This window comes from Chlamydotis macqueenii, chromosome 25 (genome assembly GCF_036417535.1).
Source record: "Chlamydotis macqueenii isolate bChlMac1 chromosome 25, bChlMac1.mat, whole genome shotgun sequence".
In the NCBI taxonomy this organism is placed as follows: Eukaryota; Metazoa; Chordata; class Aves; order Otidiformes; family Otididae; genus Chlamydotis; species Chlamydotis macqueenii.
The window spans coordinates 4,488,978-4,507,854 of record NC_141580.1 but is presented as its reverse complement, the minus strand read 5'-3'; the positions used below and the strand labels follow the sequence as shown (position 1 = coordinate 4,507,854).

Genomic DNA, 18,877 nt, shown 5'->3' with positions numbered 1-18,877 from the left:
TGAAAGTCAGAGATATTTATTATATATCAAAAAATCTACATGTTTCGGTCAGAGAACCCCCCCCACCCCACCGGGTCATCGCGCAGTCCCCGGCGCGGTCCCGCTCTGCGTCAGCAGCTGCCTTGGCAGCCAGGCTCAGCCCGGCCCCACGCCGCTCCCCATCACGCCTTGGCCCGCTCGGCTCCGTCGTCGTTGTTGGCCGTGGGTTGCTCCACCGCCGGCTCCATCTGGATTGGCACGTTCCTCTCCGGGGCAGACGGCAGGGCCAGCCTGGGGGCCTCGATGCGGAGCTGCCCGTCCTTGGACAAGGAGCACGTCAGCGCCTCGGCGTCCACCTCCTCGGGCACGTCCCACTCCCGCTTCAGCACCTCGTACTTGTACGAGAACGAGCCCTTCTCATCCGTGCTCTGCGTCTCCTTCTGCCCCACCAGCACCACCTTCCTGCCCACCACCTTCACCGACAGCTGCTCGGGCGCAAAGTCCTTCACGTCCTGGCAGACAGAGAAGCCGTCCCCGGAGCCCTGCGTCAGGGCTGCGCTGGTGCTCGGGGCTCGCTCTGCGGCGATGCCGATGCGGCTGGGGCTGCTGCTCAGGAGCTGCTCGAAGCTGCTCATGAACTCCCGAGCCCTCTCCATCTCCAGCCGCAGCTCTCGCTCCAGCTCGGCAAAGAGGGTGCCCGGATGCGGCCAAAGGGTGCGGACGGGTCCCAGCCACGGGAACAGCGAGCTGGACGCTGGCGGCATGAAGTGAAGGCGGCAAAGCATCTCTGCTGCTGGCGTGTGCTCTCCCGGTGCGTGTCGCGGCTCGGCTCTGCGCAGGGGCTGGAGCGGTGCTGGGCTGGGGCCGGGGAGCGGCAGGTTTTATCCTCCCCTGCCCGGGGGTGTGCCCCTTCCAGAACACTCTCTCCCAGAGCCATCGCCTATTTTTGAGAGGCTGATTATTTGCCAGCCAAAATAGCAGCGCCTGCTTCTCGGGACGAGTCACACGCCGCAAATAGGGAGCTGCAGTCACCGCCGGGAGCTCGGGTTTCTGCAGAGCCACTGTGATGCAGCAGCGCCTGCGGGACCACCGCGAGACCACCACGGGACCACCGGCCAGGGGGCGAGCAAGCCCCTTCCAGTGGCCCCTGCGCCGGGGCTCGGCGCGGCGCAGGTTGTGTCGTGCCAGGGTCGCGTCGCTTCGGCCAGCGTGGGGACAGTCCCACCCCCACAGCTACGTGTTCCTACGTCACCCGCTGCCAGACCCCTCTCGCACTTTCTAGGCTTCCCCCCTCCGCCCCAGGGGATGCTCGCTGTCCCGTCCCAGCCCCCCAGCACCCCGCCTGCACACCCTCCCTGGGGAGGGGCCCACGGGCTGGTTTCTGGTCTCACCTGGGGGTCCCCAAGGCTGAGGGTCCCTCACGGGGGGAGAGGGGGGGCAGAGGGGCTTTCCTGCCTGCAGATGTGGGGGGAACGAGTGAGGGGAAGGCAGGGAGGCGAGGAGCCCAGCCGCACTCCCTGCCTGGGAAGCAGAAAGGCCACAGATTTTTGGCAGGGGTGGCTCAGGCATCCCGTTTGGAGGCTGAGGTGATGCTGCTAATTATAAGGCAGGAGAGCAGAGCTGCGAGACTCAGGGCGAAGGAATGCCGGGCACGGCGGCCAGGGTGCCTCTCCTCACGGATGAGTAACAAGAATGAGCTGGAACGGGCTGGAAAGAGCTGAGCTCTTCTCCCGGGGCTGACGTCATGGGCAGGATGCGGCCACACCTCCACACGAAGGGAATAAAACCCACGGGCGGCAGCACCGGGACACAGCGCTCCCGACCCAACGGAGAGGAGACAGCAAGCAGCAGCAGCAGCAGCAGCAGCAGCAGCAGCAGCAGCAGCAGCAGCAGCAGCAGCAGCAGCAGCAGCAGCAGCAGCAGCAGCGACGATGCTTTGCCGAATGCACCTTGCCCCATTCGCCTCCAGCTCCCTGGCCGCCCGGCTGGGCACCGTGAGGACCCTCTGGCCACACGCAGAGACCATCTTCACCGAGCTGCAGCAGGAGATGGAGAAAGCTCGGGAGTTCATGAGCAGCTTCGAGCAGCTCCTGAGCAGCCAAGGAGCCGCCGCCATGGAGCGAGCCCCGAGCACCAGCGCAGCCCTGGCCCAGAGCTCTGGGGACGGCTTCTCCGTCTGCCAGGACGTCAAGAACTTCGCACCCGAGCAGCTGTCGGTGAAGGTGGTGGGCAGGAAGGTGGTGCTGGTGGGGCAGAAGGAGACGCAGAACGTCGATGAGAAGGGCTCGTTCTCGTACAAGTACGAGGTGCTGAAGCGGGAGTGGGACGTGCCCGAGGAGGTGGACGCCGAGGCGCTGACGTGCTCCCTGTCCAAGGACGGGCAGCTCCGCATCGAGGCCCCCACGCTGGCCCTGCCGTCCGCCCCGGAGAGGAACGTGCCCATCCAGGTCAGCCCCGTGGCCCCTCAGCCCGGAGCAGCCTCCGAGAACGGAGCCACCAACAAAGCCCAGCAGTAAGGGGAGAGGAGCCCACGGCCCGCGGCGGGACCAGAGCAAAGAGCAGCAAGTCTCGGGTTTTAGCCCAGACAAGCTCCATCAGCAATGATGTCACTTTTTTCACTATACTGGAATGCTTTTGTATCCAATAAAAATAGTTTTGCGTAGAACCTGCTTGTGCTCGTGGTGTTGATTGATGTGGGGGGCAGGGCCCTGGTCCCAGCTCTTGATGCCAGAGGAGCTGGGTGCACAGAGGGGGAAGAACCTCTCTCAGTGCCTCGGGGCAGCACAAAACGGGACAAACAAGGGACCCAGAGGGAGGGGAGGGAAGGGATCTGCTCATGGCAGGGGGAGGCAGGGAGGGGCACACCACTCACCCATCCTGGAGCAGAGGCAGCTCTCCCAGGCTGCCTTGGCTCCCTCCTCCTGCTACCGCCAGCATCTCCACCAGCTCCCCAGACCCTCGTTCCCTGGCTGATGCCACTGAATCGGGAGACAACCACACCGGAGGGCTTGGCTGGGCGTAGGGTGCTCTGTTGTATCCACTTTCCCCCCATGCAGCTTGGAAAGGGGCTGCTGGAGCCCCCGCTGGGATCGGGGCAGCAGGGAGGGTGAAGCCCATCTCCAGGCGCCGTGCGTAACCACCACAAACACCAACGCTCAGGCCCAGGCAGGCAGCAGGAACACAGGCAGGCGTGCCTGTTTGTGCCGAAGCTGCCCCAAACTGGGACAGCCCCATTCCACCACAGCACAGTGCTGGCAGCGAGGTGGCTCGGCTCTGCGCAGCACTGCTACGCACCTCCACAGCAGGGCCCCAGCCCCGACAGCAAGTCCTTTGCAGGTGAACAGCCTCGCTCAGGCAGCGGCGAGGCACCGCTTAGGGGATCACGGGATCCTGCAGAGAGATGGATGGAGACCCAGAGTCCAGCCAGGAGCCAGAAACACAGCCCTGTCCACCAGGAACCAAGTAGAAGAAGCCAGCAGATGGCAACAGCACCTCGCACTGCGCTCACAAGACCGCTCAGAGCTGGGACTGGGGAAGCTGCTCTCCAACAGGTCCATCACCTGCTGCCTGCAGAAGCCAGCAGCACCACTTCAAACCACACTGGAAACAAGGGCAGCTCAGATGCCCCGCAGAGCTCCTGAGCTCCTCTGCCAGATGAGCAGCCAGGCTGTCTTGCAGCGGATGGAAACAGGCAGCAGCCGGTGAGCAAAGCCCCTTGGAGGTCGCTGGAGCCCACGCAACCCCAGTGTTGCCAGGGCTGGTTCACGTCACCCCCAGCCCCGTGCTCCAGGCAGATGTTGGGAACTTGGTCACCAGCTCGCTCCAGACCCTTCCTGCTTCCAGGATTTTAAGGAAATCCAGCACGAGCAGAAGGCACCAGGACCTTGAATAGAGGACGAAGCCCACGTGAGCCAAAGCTGTTCACACAAACTTTGTTCGCAGGCACCCAGCAGAGCTTCCCGAGCCCCAGCACTGCAAGACAAGGGCAAGCGCAGCCCAGGGCTGGTCACGCAGTCAGAGCTGTGCCCCGCAGAGCTTCAGCAGCAGCCACCCCGCTGAGGACAGGCAGTGGGTTCAATCCCAATCTCCAAGCTCTCCCAAGCACCCACAGCAGCGCACAGGGAAGGGGTACAGCTGCAAGGGGATGCTGTTTTCCACATGGAGTCCATGTCTCACCCATGGGTGTAAGGATCTCAGAGCCCACACAGCAGGGACTGGAGAGCAGCATCCTCCAAGGCCACCCACCTCCAGGGAGAGAGGCATTTGGAGCACAGGATGCACAAACCTGTCCAAGCTGTCAAGCTGAGCTCCTCTGCATCCTCCTTCCCCCCCCTCAAGCTGTGGATGCTCCCCTAGAAGTTTCAAGCAGTGACAAATCCTCACCATTTGCCTCAAGCTTCCTTGCACGCTACTGGGCAGAACACGAGTTCACCAAACCACCTGCAGCCTCACAGTAAGGAGCTCCCGCCTCTCGAGGGAGCCAGCTCCCACAGGAGCAGCTGGCGCAGGCCAGAGATCCAGGGGCAAGCAGCCCCCGTTTCCCCCTGCCCAGGGACACAAGGCCACGCATCCCTCCAGAAGAGCCAGGTGCTGTACACCCCACACAGCCTAGGGCGTCCCAGCCTCCAGCACAACTGTCAGGCTCTGGCCCACTCCCCTTCTGCTTGGAGCTGATTAAGAAACATGAGTATTAGTGATTATGATAGGTTTATAAAATTTTTTTTCTCTTTTAATCACACAAAACTGAAGTTTGTGATGAAGACTAAGTTGACAGTTCCTCTTAAATACCAGTATGCATAAGACACTGCATTACGCACTAGGCAGCAGCCAACATCGGTTAGAGTCTGGCAACAGAAGCCATTTTAATACCCCCCTTCACACCTCGTGGAGTTACAGGCTTTCACAATACATTTGGTTTCCACCGACAAGTTATCTGAGGTTTTCCCCCACCCCACCTCTGTACATCAGTAAACCATGTCTGTTCACACTGGAGTAGGGTTAACAACATTAGTGGCATCACAAGCATCAAAAAAAAAAGGACAATTTTCTATACAAGATTTTTTGCAAAAGTTGCAACAGGATTAGTGCATTACGACAGAACCGGAGATAAGAAAAAAAATAAAAGAAGAGTTGGCATGCTAGAGTCCAACACAAATAAAGACAACAGGCAGCTAGTTGTATGTACTATATTGACAATATACTGATTGGTTACATGAAGAAACGTACAATACAAAATACAGAAGAAACCAGTTTCGCTTCCCTCTGCCCCACCCCAGAATACTCATCATTGATTTGGTCAACAAGTGGCTGAAGAGCCAGAGTTTGTCACTCTAATGCTACAGTTTAGTGGTTGTTCTAGGCATTATCGTACTGGTATTAGCCTTAGCTTTTACAGACGGGTGATTTAGGGTTGTCTAGCCTCAATATCCCTTTGTTTCCAACAGTGAACTACAGTACTGTGGGACCTGGGTGCTGCTGGCCCTCGCCCGCGGGAAGGGATGGGCTGGCTGGGCAGACACCAGGTCGTGCATCCACCACCACCAGGAAGAGGGAAGAGCAGAAGTTCATATATTAAAAAAAGTGACTTAAGACTTAGAATTGAATTAGTATTTGTACAGAAAGGTGCAGGTGGAAGAACTCCCTCCAGCCTATGATCAGAAAGGGATGGAGAAATCACAGCAGCCACCGGCAGCAGCCGCTCTACGGTAAGTGCGATTGTTAGCGTGGATTCCAGTCACATCATTCGAGGGCTCCGTCAGGCGGGAACGGCTGCTCAATTGCTGCAGCACTGGCTCCTGCTAGGCTGACTGCTCTCCTGAAGGTCGACCACCCGATTCCTACCTGGGCCACCAGGAGCGTTCTGGGGTTCATTTTTTGGCAGTTTCTTGGCTAGAAAGAAACAAGAGTTCAGTAAGCTCCTCCGCAGAGGCCAACCTCCTCCCCACTGCAGGCCACAGGCTGGGCTCAGCCCTGCTTTGGCCCAAGCGCCAGCTGTGGAGCCCCCAACATAAGAAGTACATGGATCAGTTGGAGAGGGTCCAGAGGAGGCCACGCAAATGCTGAGAGGGCTGGAGCAGCTCTGCTGTGAGGCCAGGCTGAGAGAGCTGGGGCTGTTCAGCCTGGAGAAGAGGCGGCTCCGGGGAGACCTGAGAGTGGCTCCCAGTGCCCAAAGGCGGCTGCAGGGAAGGTGGGGAGGGACTCTTCAGCAGGGCCTGGTGGGACAGGATGAGGGGTAAGGGTTTCAAAATGGAGGGAGGTAGATTCAGATTAGATATTAGGAAAAAATGTTTTACGCTGAGGGTGGTGGAGCCCTGGCCCAGGCTGCCCAGAGAGGCGGTGGATGCCCCATCCCTGGAAACGTTCCAGGCCAGGTTGGCCGGGGCTCTGAGCAACCTGATCTGGTTGGAGATGTCCCTGCTCCTGGCAGGGGGGTTGGGCTGGGTGGGCTTTAATGGGCCCTTCCAACCCAAACCATTCTATGACTCTATGCCCCCACTTCTTAAGGCGTTTGGGATGGGACACTGCTAGAAGCAGTGGCACAGCAAACCAACCCACTCCTAGTTCTGGCTGGCAGTCCTGCTCCTTCCTTACTCACCACTCCAAGTAACGGGAGCGTGAACAGGCTTTGCAAGGCAAAGGCTCCGGCACTCAGGGAGCAACTGCTCACACAAGTGCAAACTGGCCGTTACCCCAGTTACTCCAGCCCTGGGCTCACACAGGAGCCCCCACAGTTCGCAGCAGGGCACGCTGCTGGTGCACAGAGCTGCTCCCGCCATCCTTCTGCACACAAGCTGTTACCTATTGCCATGAAGATTTCGTTCACATTCATCGCTGTCTTCGCCGACGTCTCCATGAACAGCAAGCTGTTGTCATCTGCATATGTTTGTGCATCCTACAAACAATCACATGAGAGCGGTAACGGCATCCTGCCAAGACGAGGCCCGAGCAGGCTTCACACTCTTCACTTGCTGGCAAAGTAAAACACGGAAGAAACGCTCTGTCCCACCCCAGGCATTCCCACCCCGGTCCCCTGCCCGGCCAGGACAGCTGGGAGGCATTCACCGCAGACAATGCCGCATGGCTGGCGTCCCAGCAGCCGGGCCGGGGTGCAGCAGCACAGGCTGTTTGTGAGCCGAACGGAGACACAGCGTGTCCCCAGCAGCACACCACCTTGTACTTTGGTTAGCTGGGAGAACAACGCACGCTGTAAACGCACCACGAGCAATCCCGTGCAGAGGCCTGAGATAAGAGCTTCTCCTTGAAAGTTTGCCTTAGACAAGGTAAGAGCTGTGAAGAGAAGCTGGGAATGATTCTTCATGTGTCCTGTATCTAAAAGATGCTGTTTCACATGCTGCTGAAGACAGCCACGGATGAGCAAGGCACCCAGAGAGGCTGAAGGCAGAAGCTTGTGCTCTGTGGGCCTTGTTCTCCACATTTCTCATAACTTACCGACAAGAGCTACAAGGGCTGGGAAAGGCAGGCTACAGCTCACTTAAAGTGGCATCCCGGGGTCACACAGCCACCATCTCCCCCACTTAAGCCAAAAGCTGCTCTCCTGACTTGCTCAGGTAACAACCAACCCGGATTCCCACTCACCTGGAAGTCCACAGCTCTCTTGGTAGCAAGGTCTGCCTTGTTTCCCGCTAGTGCAATGACAATATTGGGGCTAGCCTGCCTCTGCAGCTCTTTCACCCAGTTCTTGGCTCGTACAAACGTGTCCTGGAAGCAAACAGGAGGCAGCAGTCAGGAAGGGCAGTCTCCCACCAATCCACAGTGAAGATATGATTAGAACAAGTCTTTCCTGTAAGAAGCATTCTGCCTCTACAGCACTTTGGAGCAGGATCCTTTATCAGCTTAGACAGCCTTGGTCACAACTGAGGAAGAGGCCATTAGCAGTTTTCAAGAAACTCAGGACCTGCAGGCAGGCATCTGCGGGGACTCTGAACCCAGGTGCTCTCCCAGGGAGCCGAGAAGCATCAGCTGCAAGCAGAGCCGCCCCCTCCCCAGCAAACACTCGCAGCCCTGCGCAGTACTCACTGTGTTAGTGATGTCGTAGACGACGATGGCCGCCTGGGCGCCTCGGTAATACATCGGCGCCAGGCTGTGATACCGCTCCTGCCCTGCCGTATCCCATATTTCAAACTTCACCGTCGTGTCGTCCAGGCAGACTGTCTGTGTGAGGAAGGCAGCTGGAAGAGAAGGTGTGTGTTGGCCTCACCTCCAGCCGGAGAGCCCCCACAGGAGCTCGGAGCAGTTCTGCTTCTGCATGGAAGTGAGCAGAAGCCCTGGACAGATGCCAGCACGGTGCCCACTCGCTGTGGAAGCCGCAGCTCCACTCTATCATGAAGCTCCTGGCACACGGGAACACGGGAGCCACCACACGGTTGACGGGAAGGTGGCCCTGAGAGCCCAGGCAGCAGACAGCCACCAGAGCAGCAGCACCAGAGCAGCAGCACCACCCGTCCCTCTCCAGATCACACAGCACAGCTGTGACACAGCTGGGACCAGCTCTGGAGAGCACCCCAGTGCCAAAGCACTGAAATCAGCCCAGTTACACCACACTCCCCAATTTAGCAACTGGCTATTTTCTTCTTCCGTAATACCGCGTGGTACAACCAGCCTCGGATGTGGACGGAGGCAGAACAGCAGAGTGCCCACAAGGCCCTCTGCAGCACGGCATCGAGCCCTGCTTGCCCAGAAGCCACCTCACAGCTGTATTTACACCCTGCATGGGTTACTACAGGGACAAATCGAGCCTTTTCTCAGTGTGCACCTCCTAGTATCACCATCCAGAGAGCCAGCTGGCAACTGACCTTTGATTGGCAACACCATGCTAATGATTTCAAGCTAAAGAACCACCAGACCTGAAAGAGCTGTGGAAGTCGTTAACAGTAGTTAACATTATCAGGCTAGAAACAGCCCCAAAATCCCAGGTCATGGTCTGAAAGAGATAATTAGGGGCTATAAACCAAGCTGAAGGCCTCTGTTCTAATTAGAAGCAGGAATTCAAGCACTGGAAGTGAAGACGCCTTAGAGGCAGAGCAGACGGTTGCCATAGCACTACTCTCTGCTGCACTGATCTTCAGCTCAACAAACAAGTTGTAAACCTAGAGTTAAAGCACTAGCTGCTGGACTATTTATAGAGAAACCTCAGACCGCATCGACACAGCCTTTATTACTTCTGATACCCCCAGACTGCACCAGCGAGGCCGGCACCTTCCCGCCACAGGCGCCTGGGGTCGGCACTCACCTCCGATCGTGCTCTCCTGGTACTCGTGGAACTGCCCCTTCACAAAGCGCAGAACAAGGCTGGACTTCCCCACCGCCGACTCTCCCAAGAGAACAAGTTTAAACTGGCAGATTTTGTTTCCAGCGGCTGGTCCATTCGGTCGAGCGGCTCCACCTCGACCTGCCATTGTGGCCTAAGTGCAGGAGTGCCAAGAGGTAAGGACACCGCGGGTTCTGCGCTGGGATCCACCTGGAGGCAGGTTGCAACTGGAAGAAGAGGTCAGAGTTAGTGACACGCTCGCGGACCAGCCGTACCAGTTCCAGAGGGTGGGTTTGATCTGCAACCACCATCAGCACAGGCAGGTGGCAATTCCTTCCCACCATGGAAAGTTATGAGCTGCGCGCACCACAGGAATATCAGCCAGTTTCTGTCCATCAGCAGGACCTTCAGTCATCTCAGCCTCCTTGGAGAAGGGATATCGGTGACACAAGCTTTGCTCCCCACCAGTGGGCCCCTCCAGCGCTTCCACCACGTGTGGAAGTCATACCTTGCTAGGGCGAGGCACGCAGAGAGCAGCCTAACTGGTGTTAGAGCCTCTTCTATTAAAACAACAATTACTCAGTTCATGGAGGTAACAGAGGTTGACCTCCAGCGCAACACAGACACTCAAGGGAACCGCCATCCCATCTCCCCAGCAGTAAACATCCACGGTTGTGCAGAAGCACAAAACCATTGCACGAGCAGCAAGACAAGCTGGTTCCCATCCACAGCCAACCACAAGTGACGTCTCAGCGCCTTCCTAACCGTTTCTCAACGGCACGCAGCAAAGAACAGGAGCGCTTTCAAAGCGCAGGGTTATACAGATCTAGGCGTGTTTCCTGTTCCCATCACAACTCCCACTGCCCATCATGATAAACGCTACAACCGATCGCATCTGCTCTGTATCGCCACTTTCCCTTCAACTCTCATCACCTGAGCTTGTTGTTGACAGAGACAACAGCAAAAAAAAAATAAAATCCCCCAAAAGCCAATTTGTCCTTGTTTTTGAGTGTAGCCCCGAGGAAATCCTGGGTGTGCCCAGCAAATACCTGATTCCTGGGAACGAGAAGCACAAAGCAAGTCTGACCTGGAGCAGTGTCCTGGGAACAAGGCTCTGGCCTACCTCAAGACAGAGGCTCACCAAGAGTTCCAAATACCCGCCTTCCAGAGCAAAACCTGTCCAGCTGCGACTGCTGGGAGGCTCCCTGAACCATGCCTCAAGTGTCAGCTCAATTCCATAGTTCGATAGAAAACCTACAGCCACTTCAGTCAGAGCTCATCCAGAGGGACAGCCCATCGGCATCGTCAGCTGGAGAATACCATCAGCTTTCAAAGCACAAAAGCACTTGAGTATCCTCTGACCTACAGAGACATTCAACCTCAAATTATTTTGACCAGAAGGGAAGTCAGAAAGCCACTGTTAAGCCAGTACCATTCCCTGAAGCTAGCAAGCGGGAGAGAAGCCATGAGGAGCAACTTCTCTGTGCAGTGAGACGTTTCAGCAGCCCGAGCAGTGAAGAAGCCATTGCTTTGAGCACCCTGTCCAGTCTCAAGTCAGCGACAAAGCCACAGTTCAGAGCTGGGTCCTTGCAGAGGCTAGTAACGCTGTCAGGACCCCCACCTCCTCTTCCGAGGAAGGACAAACATTGTTCTGACAGGATGAGAGCACTTGATAGGAAGCAAATTAGCAACTTGTTTTGGTGGACAGTGAGGAAGTCGCATTTTGCAGGTCAGGAGCAGCTTGGTTACCATCAGGTTTGAGAAGCAGATCAGCAGCTCTACACCTCCATCAGCCTGAAAAAGTTTCCACCTTTTTAGAGTTCCTCCTCTAGCCAGAATCCACAAGGGAACAGCTTTTGCTCGTTTGACCTTGTATTCATTTACCAGGGCAGCCACGTGGAAGCTCCGTCGCCGTTTCAGACTAGCGTTCTGCAAATTAAACACCACATGAATAACGTCTCTACTGAGTTACGGCCTCCTGAAATCTGATCGGGGCAATTCCCAGAGCAAAACAAGGAAACGAGCCTGCTGACATCCTCAAGTCTTAGTGTGACCTATATTTCACAGATCCCAATTCATTTTGGCAGCTAGTTGTGCGACGTGAACTCAAACAGAATTAAGCAAGCGTGTCTGCATGTCCAACTCGTCATGCAGAACTACCGATGAGCGCAGGCAGTCAAGCAGCTAGAGCCTGTCCCCGCTTTTAATTCTGGAGAACCTGACCAGCATCTAAAGATGGTTTGAAGTCTGCAGGACTGCATGCCTTCACATCCACCTGGAAGCTGCCAGATCTCTAGGATGTTTGTGTGGAATTTATGCTGTTCAGGTGACCCTATCTGCAGGCATTTCACTAAGGGTCTCAGGCTAAGAACATACATGAGATCAGAACCACCAGCTTCGTTGGTTCTGCTGTTGTCCACAAGAAAACCAAGTAATTGAAATGAACAGCTACCAAAGCTGTAGACACCAAGAACTCTCCATCGCACAAGGATCAGTTTGGTACTTTTTGCCAATGCCAGCATCCTGGAGGATTTGGAGAGACCTTAGAGCGGCCTCCCAGTGCCCAAAGGGGGCTACAGGAAAGATGGGGAGAGACTCTTCAGCAGGGCCTGGTGTGACAGGACAAGGGGCCATGGTTTTAAAATAGAGGGAGGTAGATTTAGATTAGATATTAAGAAAAAAACCAACATTTTCCACTGAGGGTGGTGGAGCACTGGCCCAGGTTGCCCAGAGAGGTGGTGGATGCCCCATCCCGGGAAACGTTCCAGGCCAGGTTGGCCGGGGCTCTGAGCAACCTGGTCTGGTTGGAGATCCTCTCCTCGCAGGGGGGTTGGGCTGGATGACCTCCCTTCCCACCCAAACCATTCTACGATTCTATGATTCTACGATTCTACGATTTCTACATTCCTGCTGGAAACAGAACTCCACTCTGCCAAAGGCAGAAGTAACCAGCAGCTAAGCCGCACAGCCTGGATCTGCGCGAGACCAGCCCACCCCAATCAGCAAATACCGGTTTGAGAAACAGGGAGTGCTTCAGGCTGTCCAGCGCCGTTCCTGATGCTCAGGGAGGCTGCTCACCCCCTCTTCCAGCAGCATGGACTGGGCACCCTCTCCTCCCTGCTCCCCATGAGAGCACTGGCACTGGAGCCGTGGGTCAGACCAAAATAACTGCAGCAACGCCGTGCAGATGAGCAAAAGCAGCTGAAGTTGCAGCTTGCCATGCTGATTCCAGAAGTCAAGACCACGAGAAGGAAGCGTACGTAGGGTACTCGTGTAATCAAGATTAACAAGTGTTACTTTTCCTGCTAGCTTCTTTTAACCAGCAAAGCCCAGCAGCTTGCGATGTCACAAGATCCATAAGAAGGTAACGTGCTGGTTGGATTGCTTCTCCAACCCACCTCCTGCTTACTGAAGCGTGGTGCTCAGCACCACAGGCAAAAGTACCGGTGGCTTTTCTCCTAAACTCTTGGAACACCCTTGTTTGCTCCGAGATAAAAGACAAGTTCCAGTGCCTGATGCTGTCCAGCCACCAAGAACTCTGCGTCTGTCCCTTCTGTGGTTTATGCTCCTCTCCACACCTCACCTGCTTCCCAGGATTTGTTGTAGGGGCCTGCACACTTCCACAGATATTGAATCCAAGAACCGAAGCGCCCTGAATGAGGAAGCGCACGGTAGCGCTGCTGCGTTCCCAGAGCAAGGCTGCTCTCCAGAGCCGTCCGGATGCTCAAGAACGGCACGAGAGCTCGTTCCAAACAGCCCGGTTCAAGAACCCCAATCTCCGCAGGGCAATCCCAACTAGATCCCCATGCTAAGCCCTGCATGAGAATTGCCTCACAAGACTCCCTGCCACGGGAAGCTTAAGGTGCTGCAAGTTACAGAATCTGATGGTTTTGCCCCTTGTTCACCCAGCAGCAAGGGCTCCTCTGAAAGCTGCCGATATTTAGAAACCCAATCCTGAAGAATCTGGTTACTCAAGAGGACTGCTTCTGCTCCCAGCTATGCAAGAAACCATTTCACTGGGGATTTGCTGGCTTCGAGTCAAAATACTCGAGACAAAAGCCCCAGTGAAGTATTTATCTCGTTAAATAGCTGACAACATTACATGAATTTCTTGGCAAAGCAACCCCTGAAGTTACCGAGTGGTTTTGCTTCACCTGACACTGAACGGGCAGCTTGCCACCGCCAGCAGGAAGCTTGTGCTACCTTCCTAGCACATCTGGGCCGGAGCAAGACCAGATTCCAACCCGGACTCACAAGGAACTCGCACAAGCAGGGCCAGCAGCGAGTGAGAGACCCACCAGAACACCACACAGGCTCCAGTAGCCCAGCTTAGCATCGTGTGGAGCATCAACCTGACTGTCCAACACATTAACATGATTAAGAACAGCAGACTGGAGAAGCCTTGCTGCAGTAGGGTCCACGCTACGGAAAAAGGAGTAAGAGATCCAGCTCTTACCAACGAGATGGACCAGGAAACAGATGAAGTACAGACCTCAGTCCCATCAAGTCTGATCGCTTTTAATACTTCATCTTCCTACAGAAAACACACGCTTCCCTCTGCAAACACCCAGTCTCTTGATCCGTAAGGCCATAATCCATCAGCAACAGCTCTAAACTGGGGAGCCAGTCACTGCAGCGGCCAGGAGCTGCCCTACAGCCTTCGAGTGCCAACTGACAGACCTCAGCCAGCAGCTTCTGAAGCGCTCCCATGGTCGTTACACCATCAGAAGTCAGAGTCACAGCTTCTCTGTTAGCGTCTCACGCCCAAGCCTCACAAAGACTGGGGCACACTCATTTTAGTTTAGATGTAAACACGATTTACATTGGTGAAGAGTTAAATTCCTTTTTGTTGGCAGCTACAGTCCTAAATGAGTACAGGAGAATCTGTAAGACCAGCTCCTTTTCACGCTTTTGATACACGCGTCTGCCTCCCGACATCTGCAGAGCCGCGGCCCCCAAAGCAGCCCCAGCAGCCGGCTGTTTTTCAAAGCAGCTTTTCAAAAAAAAAAAAAACCCAAAACAATTCTATCAGAGGTTTCAAGGCCACCACCCTGCAGTTCCAGCTCAATCCAGCACAGATGCTCTGTGCAGCTGAGCTAGCAGGACAGCACAACACACAGCCACCCCCAGCTGGGCAACCCAAGGCCGTGCCAGCAGGAGAGGCCTTTCCATCCCTTCACGGCGCAAGCTGAAGCCCGGTCTTCTAAAGGACGGTTGCTGAGCACAGTGAAATGGAGCCACGTCCCTTCAGTCACCTCTGAAGCTAGATTAACAGAGCCTTCAAGGCAAGGGAAACCCAAGAGAAGAGACAGTGATGAAGGCCAAGCTTCTGCTACTTCCCAGGGCCTCGCGGGTGAGGCCCTGCTGACAGGCTGCTGCTCAGGGCCAAGCACAAGCGGTCAAACTGGACAAGACTGAAGTTCAGATCAACTCCGAATACGTTACAGACAGAAAGCCACGGCTCAGTCTGAGCCTAGATCTCACTCCTTTCTGTCATCTGCTTGAACTAGGTAAGTCAGCTCTCAGACTGTCAGGAAACTGTGAAGCCAGGAACGCTCGTGCAGAGCGCAGGCTCTTTGGAAGACGAGGCAGAGACCACAGCCCACAGGACTGAGCCAAGCAGTCAGTCTGAGGCAGTTATCAAGCTCCCTCGAGCTTTCTTCTAGCCAGCTGAAGCCCATACACATCTCCTCAGAAGGGTTTCCTGGGTTTAAGTGGTGATCCTACACCAGGAATTCTTGAAAACGTCTCATGAGGTAAAAAGACTTTACACTCACTGATCCTACCTTGGAGCTACGGGTTTTTTAACACTCAGGTGACTTGGCATCAGCAAGTGGAGTTATTGCCACGTTGGTCACACCGGCAGCACAAGGAAGTCCCATGCATAATCCAGTGGGGGGGGTTAATTCTGCAGAACAGCATGACTAATTGCTTTTGAAGCTGCAGTGAGTGTCTGCTAGATCACCACAGCTGAGCAGAGATCAGCGCAGGCTGAGGCGTAGGCTCTGCCTGGGCCTTGTGTATAAAGCAAGCAACAGGGACAACCCCAGAACTCACGTTCTGCCAGGGCCACCAAGCTCCCAGTTGCGCCGACACCAGAACAGCAAACTCCACTGGCGTGAACTCGGCAGTGAGCCGAGCGATGGAAGACCCAGGAACACAAGCTTCCAGCACCACTCCGGTCAAGCTCTGCTTCGCTCAGCTGTGGAGACAACACACTCACAAAAACTGCTTCAAGAAGCAGAATGAGCAGCAGCAGCTTTAGCTGCCATAACACTTGGTAGAAAGACTTCTGTGGAAGAGTTTTGCATCACCTTCCTTTCACGTAAGCTCCTCACCAGCCTCCATATTACACATGAACTCCCTCGTGGAGGCCTTACCTATTTCTAGCTATCCTTGGTACCGCAAGAACTTAGTCCCATTTCACAGAAGACGAGGCACAGCTAGGCTGAAGGAGTAACTCTGAGTGCAGCCTGCGCCAACTACAAATTGAACAAGAGCTTTTAATTCTGCAGGCAAGCTCCTTTCAACTCCTGCTGTCCACTGCTCACCACGCCCTCAAAAGACACCTTGATTTTGACCAGGCCAGCAACATGTGCCTTCAGACAGCACCTACCATTCTGCGAACAAGAAGGCACAGCAGAAATTTGCCATCTTCACTGCAAAAGAATCAGTGACCTTCATGATATCTTTCCCAGACTGCACAAAGACCTCTTGCCTCCAGCAGCTCCTTATTTGGAGCTCTACCAAATAAAAGCAAACATGAAAACCAGTGTTTTCTTATCTGTTTATGTAGAACTACTCCAGCAGCTCAGTCCTGTGCTCCAGGGGAGGAAAGCATTCCTTTTTGGATGTGATGAAGCTTTACTCTTCCCCAACGCTGTTACTTCCAGGAAGGCTCGTTGTTTCTGGCTGGCGTTTCGAGTGTTTTCATAGTGTTACTCCGACAACTTCACAGAACTTGCATAAGAGGACTTCAAACTTCATACCCCAAGGGAAGAAAACAGCTGACTCCACCATTTCTACATTCTCCCCTCTTTTAAGTACGCTGACCGAAACACTCTGGGCTACACCCACTTCATTAGAAGCATTCCCATTTCATTTCCTGTGTCTGAAAGCACTTGGCATTCTTCCCCCTCCTCTCTCTCCAGGGAGATGCCATGGCCACCTCTCCACTGAACACGCAGCCGTTTAAGTAGTTAGGATCAAGACTTGATGTCTTGAACAATTCCAGAGCTGATCCCTCTTTAGCTGCAGAAGAGCTTCGCTGCGATGGGGAATTCTGCTTCTCATCGCAACAATTAATTTTGACCAGGCAAAAAAGTGCACACATTTCTAAACAGTTCTCTTTCAGATATTGCCGGACCCATTACTGGTTTTGCTGGTAAAGCAAACAGACCTAAACCCAGTAAAACCAGACAAATGATTTATTTTACTCTATCCATACCCACACATCAAGCTGGCCTTCCCCTTACTGCTCTCTAGTAACTTCAATCCTTCTTCAGGTGTCCCATTTCCTCTTGCCTGCGTTGCTCCCTCACCTGAAGGGGTATCAGCACCTTCTTAAACCAAGGGACCGACGCCGCCTGGCACTATCTGAAAACAAATGTCACCTAAACGAGCCCGCAGTTCTTAGAGGGAATGATTGCCTCTAGAGGCAGGCTGTAGCCATGAAATCCATTGACCATTCAGGCACGCTGCTGAGATTCAAGAGAAGTCTGGGATTATTTCAGCACTGAGAGCCAGTGACGGAACCTAAACACCGCTCCTCTTACCCTTACAGGTCCGTGCAGACTTGTGTTTTACCTGCTCTCCTCGCTCCAAGAGTGTATTAAACCCAACACGGTCCTGCAGCTGCCCACACGAACTGTTCTGAGTTCTTCACCCTTTTCAGTCACAGTTCTTTCCCCTTACTATCCAGTTAAGCTGAAAAAAATGTGACAAGACTTTTAGAGGCAAGGCAATAGTGAACATCAACAGGATATTCCAAGGAAGCTCACTCGGACAGCATGGCTTGCCAAGCCGATATGAATGAGAAGCATCTTTCTTTTTTTGGTCTCAACCAAGCTTCAGAGCCGTGCATTTAGAGTGGGCTTGGGAGTCCTCGCTCAGCGCGAAGCGGAATTGATGCCACGGTACAAACAGGGCAGATCAAGTATGCGTTGACCCACCACACAAAAAAAGCTAAGAATAGTAGATGCAAGTTGCTCCACATGAGACTTAAAATAGCCCCTCAGCGTACTCTCTTCCCTCCGATTTCCTTACGTGCTTGGAAACGGTCAAGGTCAGAACTCCGACAGCCGTGTACAAAAGCAACGAGCTAAAGGTCAGCTGGGACAGGGTCAGCACTGTATTTGGTCTCGGTGGCAGAGTGGCTTACAGCGAGAGCAACTCCGACTGCCGCGGCTCCTCGCCGCTCCCACCCAGCCCCAGGAGTTCTAGCAGCACCAGGAACAACGTCTGAGCAGCTTTCGCTGGAGTTCACACTGCAGACCTGTTGCTCCCACTCACAGCTGCACTGTCAGCCTTCGCAGGACCGCGTACCGACGGCGCTGGCAGCTCACAGGCAGCGCTCTCTCCCACCGCGCTGAAGACCTGAGGACAGCCTTGCACCTCAGCACGCTCGGGTTTCCTTCCAGACAAGCTACAAAGCTTCCTCGCAGGCTTTGCTCCTCATTCAAGACCCCGCAGCACCACAAATTTCACTTCATGAGGAGCCCTGGGGGGGCACCGGGGCTGTGTGTGTCACCAGCCATGCGATAAAGTCACAGCCTTGGTTTGGGCAGCTCTCTACTCGGGAACCTGGCTGGGCTTTCGGACTTCCGGAGCTTCCCTTGCCACCTCGGCGGCTGGCAACAACAAAACGCGACACGATCTCTGCCCTCGCAGGCCCCACACCTCTCCCAAACTCCATTTCGCTTCCAAACGGTCGCGGCTGCAAGGGAGGCAAAGGAGCGGGGAAGCGGCAGGCGGGCAGAGGCGGCACACCGACAGCCGGCCCGCGCGGCCGGGCCAGCCTTTCCTATTTCTGAGGGAATTCAGCCCAAAACAGCGACGAGGCGGACGCTCCCCGACGCAGCCCTGCCGTTCTCCCCGAGTGTGAGGCGTCACCCGTGCCGTGCTCCCTCCCCGGTCACGGCTCACCCCGGGACCGCCGCCGCGCTGCGCTCTCCCCAGGCCGCCCGGCGGCACCGGCTCGCCCGGGGCCCGGTTTACTCCCCGCGAAGGCCGGAGCTCCCCGCCCCGCTGACGGCGGCGCCGGCGCACTGCGGGCCCCGGCTCACGCGACCCGGGACGCGGCGGCCTCGCCCCCGCTCGGCTCCCACCCGCGGGGGCCCCCCGGGGCCGCGCTGCCCCGCTGCCTTCCCCCGCCGGGCTCCCGCGGAGCCGGGGCTGCGGCGCACGGGCCCCCATGGCCAGGCACCGCCCGCGGCAGGGCTCGGCGCCGAGCGGGGCCAGGCCCTTCCCGCCCGGAGCCCCCACGGCGGTGCGGGACGAGCGGCCCCGCCGGCCCCGGCCGCACTCACCGCCCGGAGCGCCGCTCCCCCCGCCGCAGGTGAGACTCGCAGGCTCCGGCCCTCACTTCCGCCTTTACCCGTTCCGCTTCCGGATCCGCCCACCCCTTCCGCT

At 55.8% G+C, this 18,877-nt stretch overlaps 3 protein-coding genes across 3 annotated transcripts; 1 reads left to right on the top strand and 2 right to left on the bottom strand.

Annotated features, from left to right (window-relative positions):
- Window positions 1–897, bottom strand: LOC147597753 (heat shock protein 30C-like). Its single transcript, XM_086766526.1, has one exon. It carries the CDS (start codon window positions 762–764, stop codon window positions 162–164), a length of 603 nt encoding a protein of 200 aa, XP_086622652.1. The 5' UTR covers window positions 765–897; the 3' UTR covers window positions 1–161.
- A 924-nt stretch (window positions 898–1,821) lies between these two features.
- LOC147597752 (heat shock protein beta-11-like) lies at window positions 1,822–2,644 on the top strand. The gene has a single exon (XM_086766527.1). The coding sequence runs from the start codon at window positions 1,911–1,913 to the stop codon at window positions 2,493–2,495; it is 585 nt and encodes a 194-aa protein (XP_086622653.1). The 5' UTR covers window positions 1,822–1,910; the 3' UTR covers window positions 2,496–2,644.
- A 2,172-nt stretch (window positions 2,645–4,816) lies between these two features.
- On the bottom strand, window positions 4,817–18,862 carry RAB5C (RAB5C, member RAS oncogene family). Its single transcript, XM_086766525.1, has 6 exons — window positions 18,775–18,862; window positions 9,230–9,474; window positions 8,017–8,168; window positions 7,576–7,698; window positions 6,778–6,871; window positions 4,817–5,868 (listed from the first exon to the last, which is right to left on the bottom strand). Exons 2-6 carry the CDS (start codon window positions 9,393–9,395, stop codon window positions 5,753–5,755), a joined length of 651 nt encoding a protein of 216 aa, XP_086622651.1. The 5' UTR covers window positions 9,396–9,474; window positions 18,775–18,862; the 3' UTR covers window positions 4,817–5,752.
- Window positions 18,863–18,877: the final 15 nt, after the last annotated feature.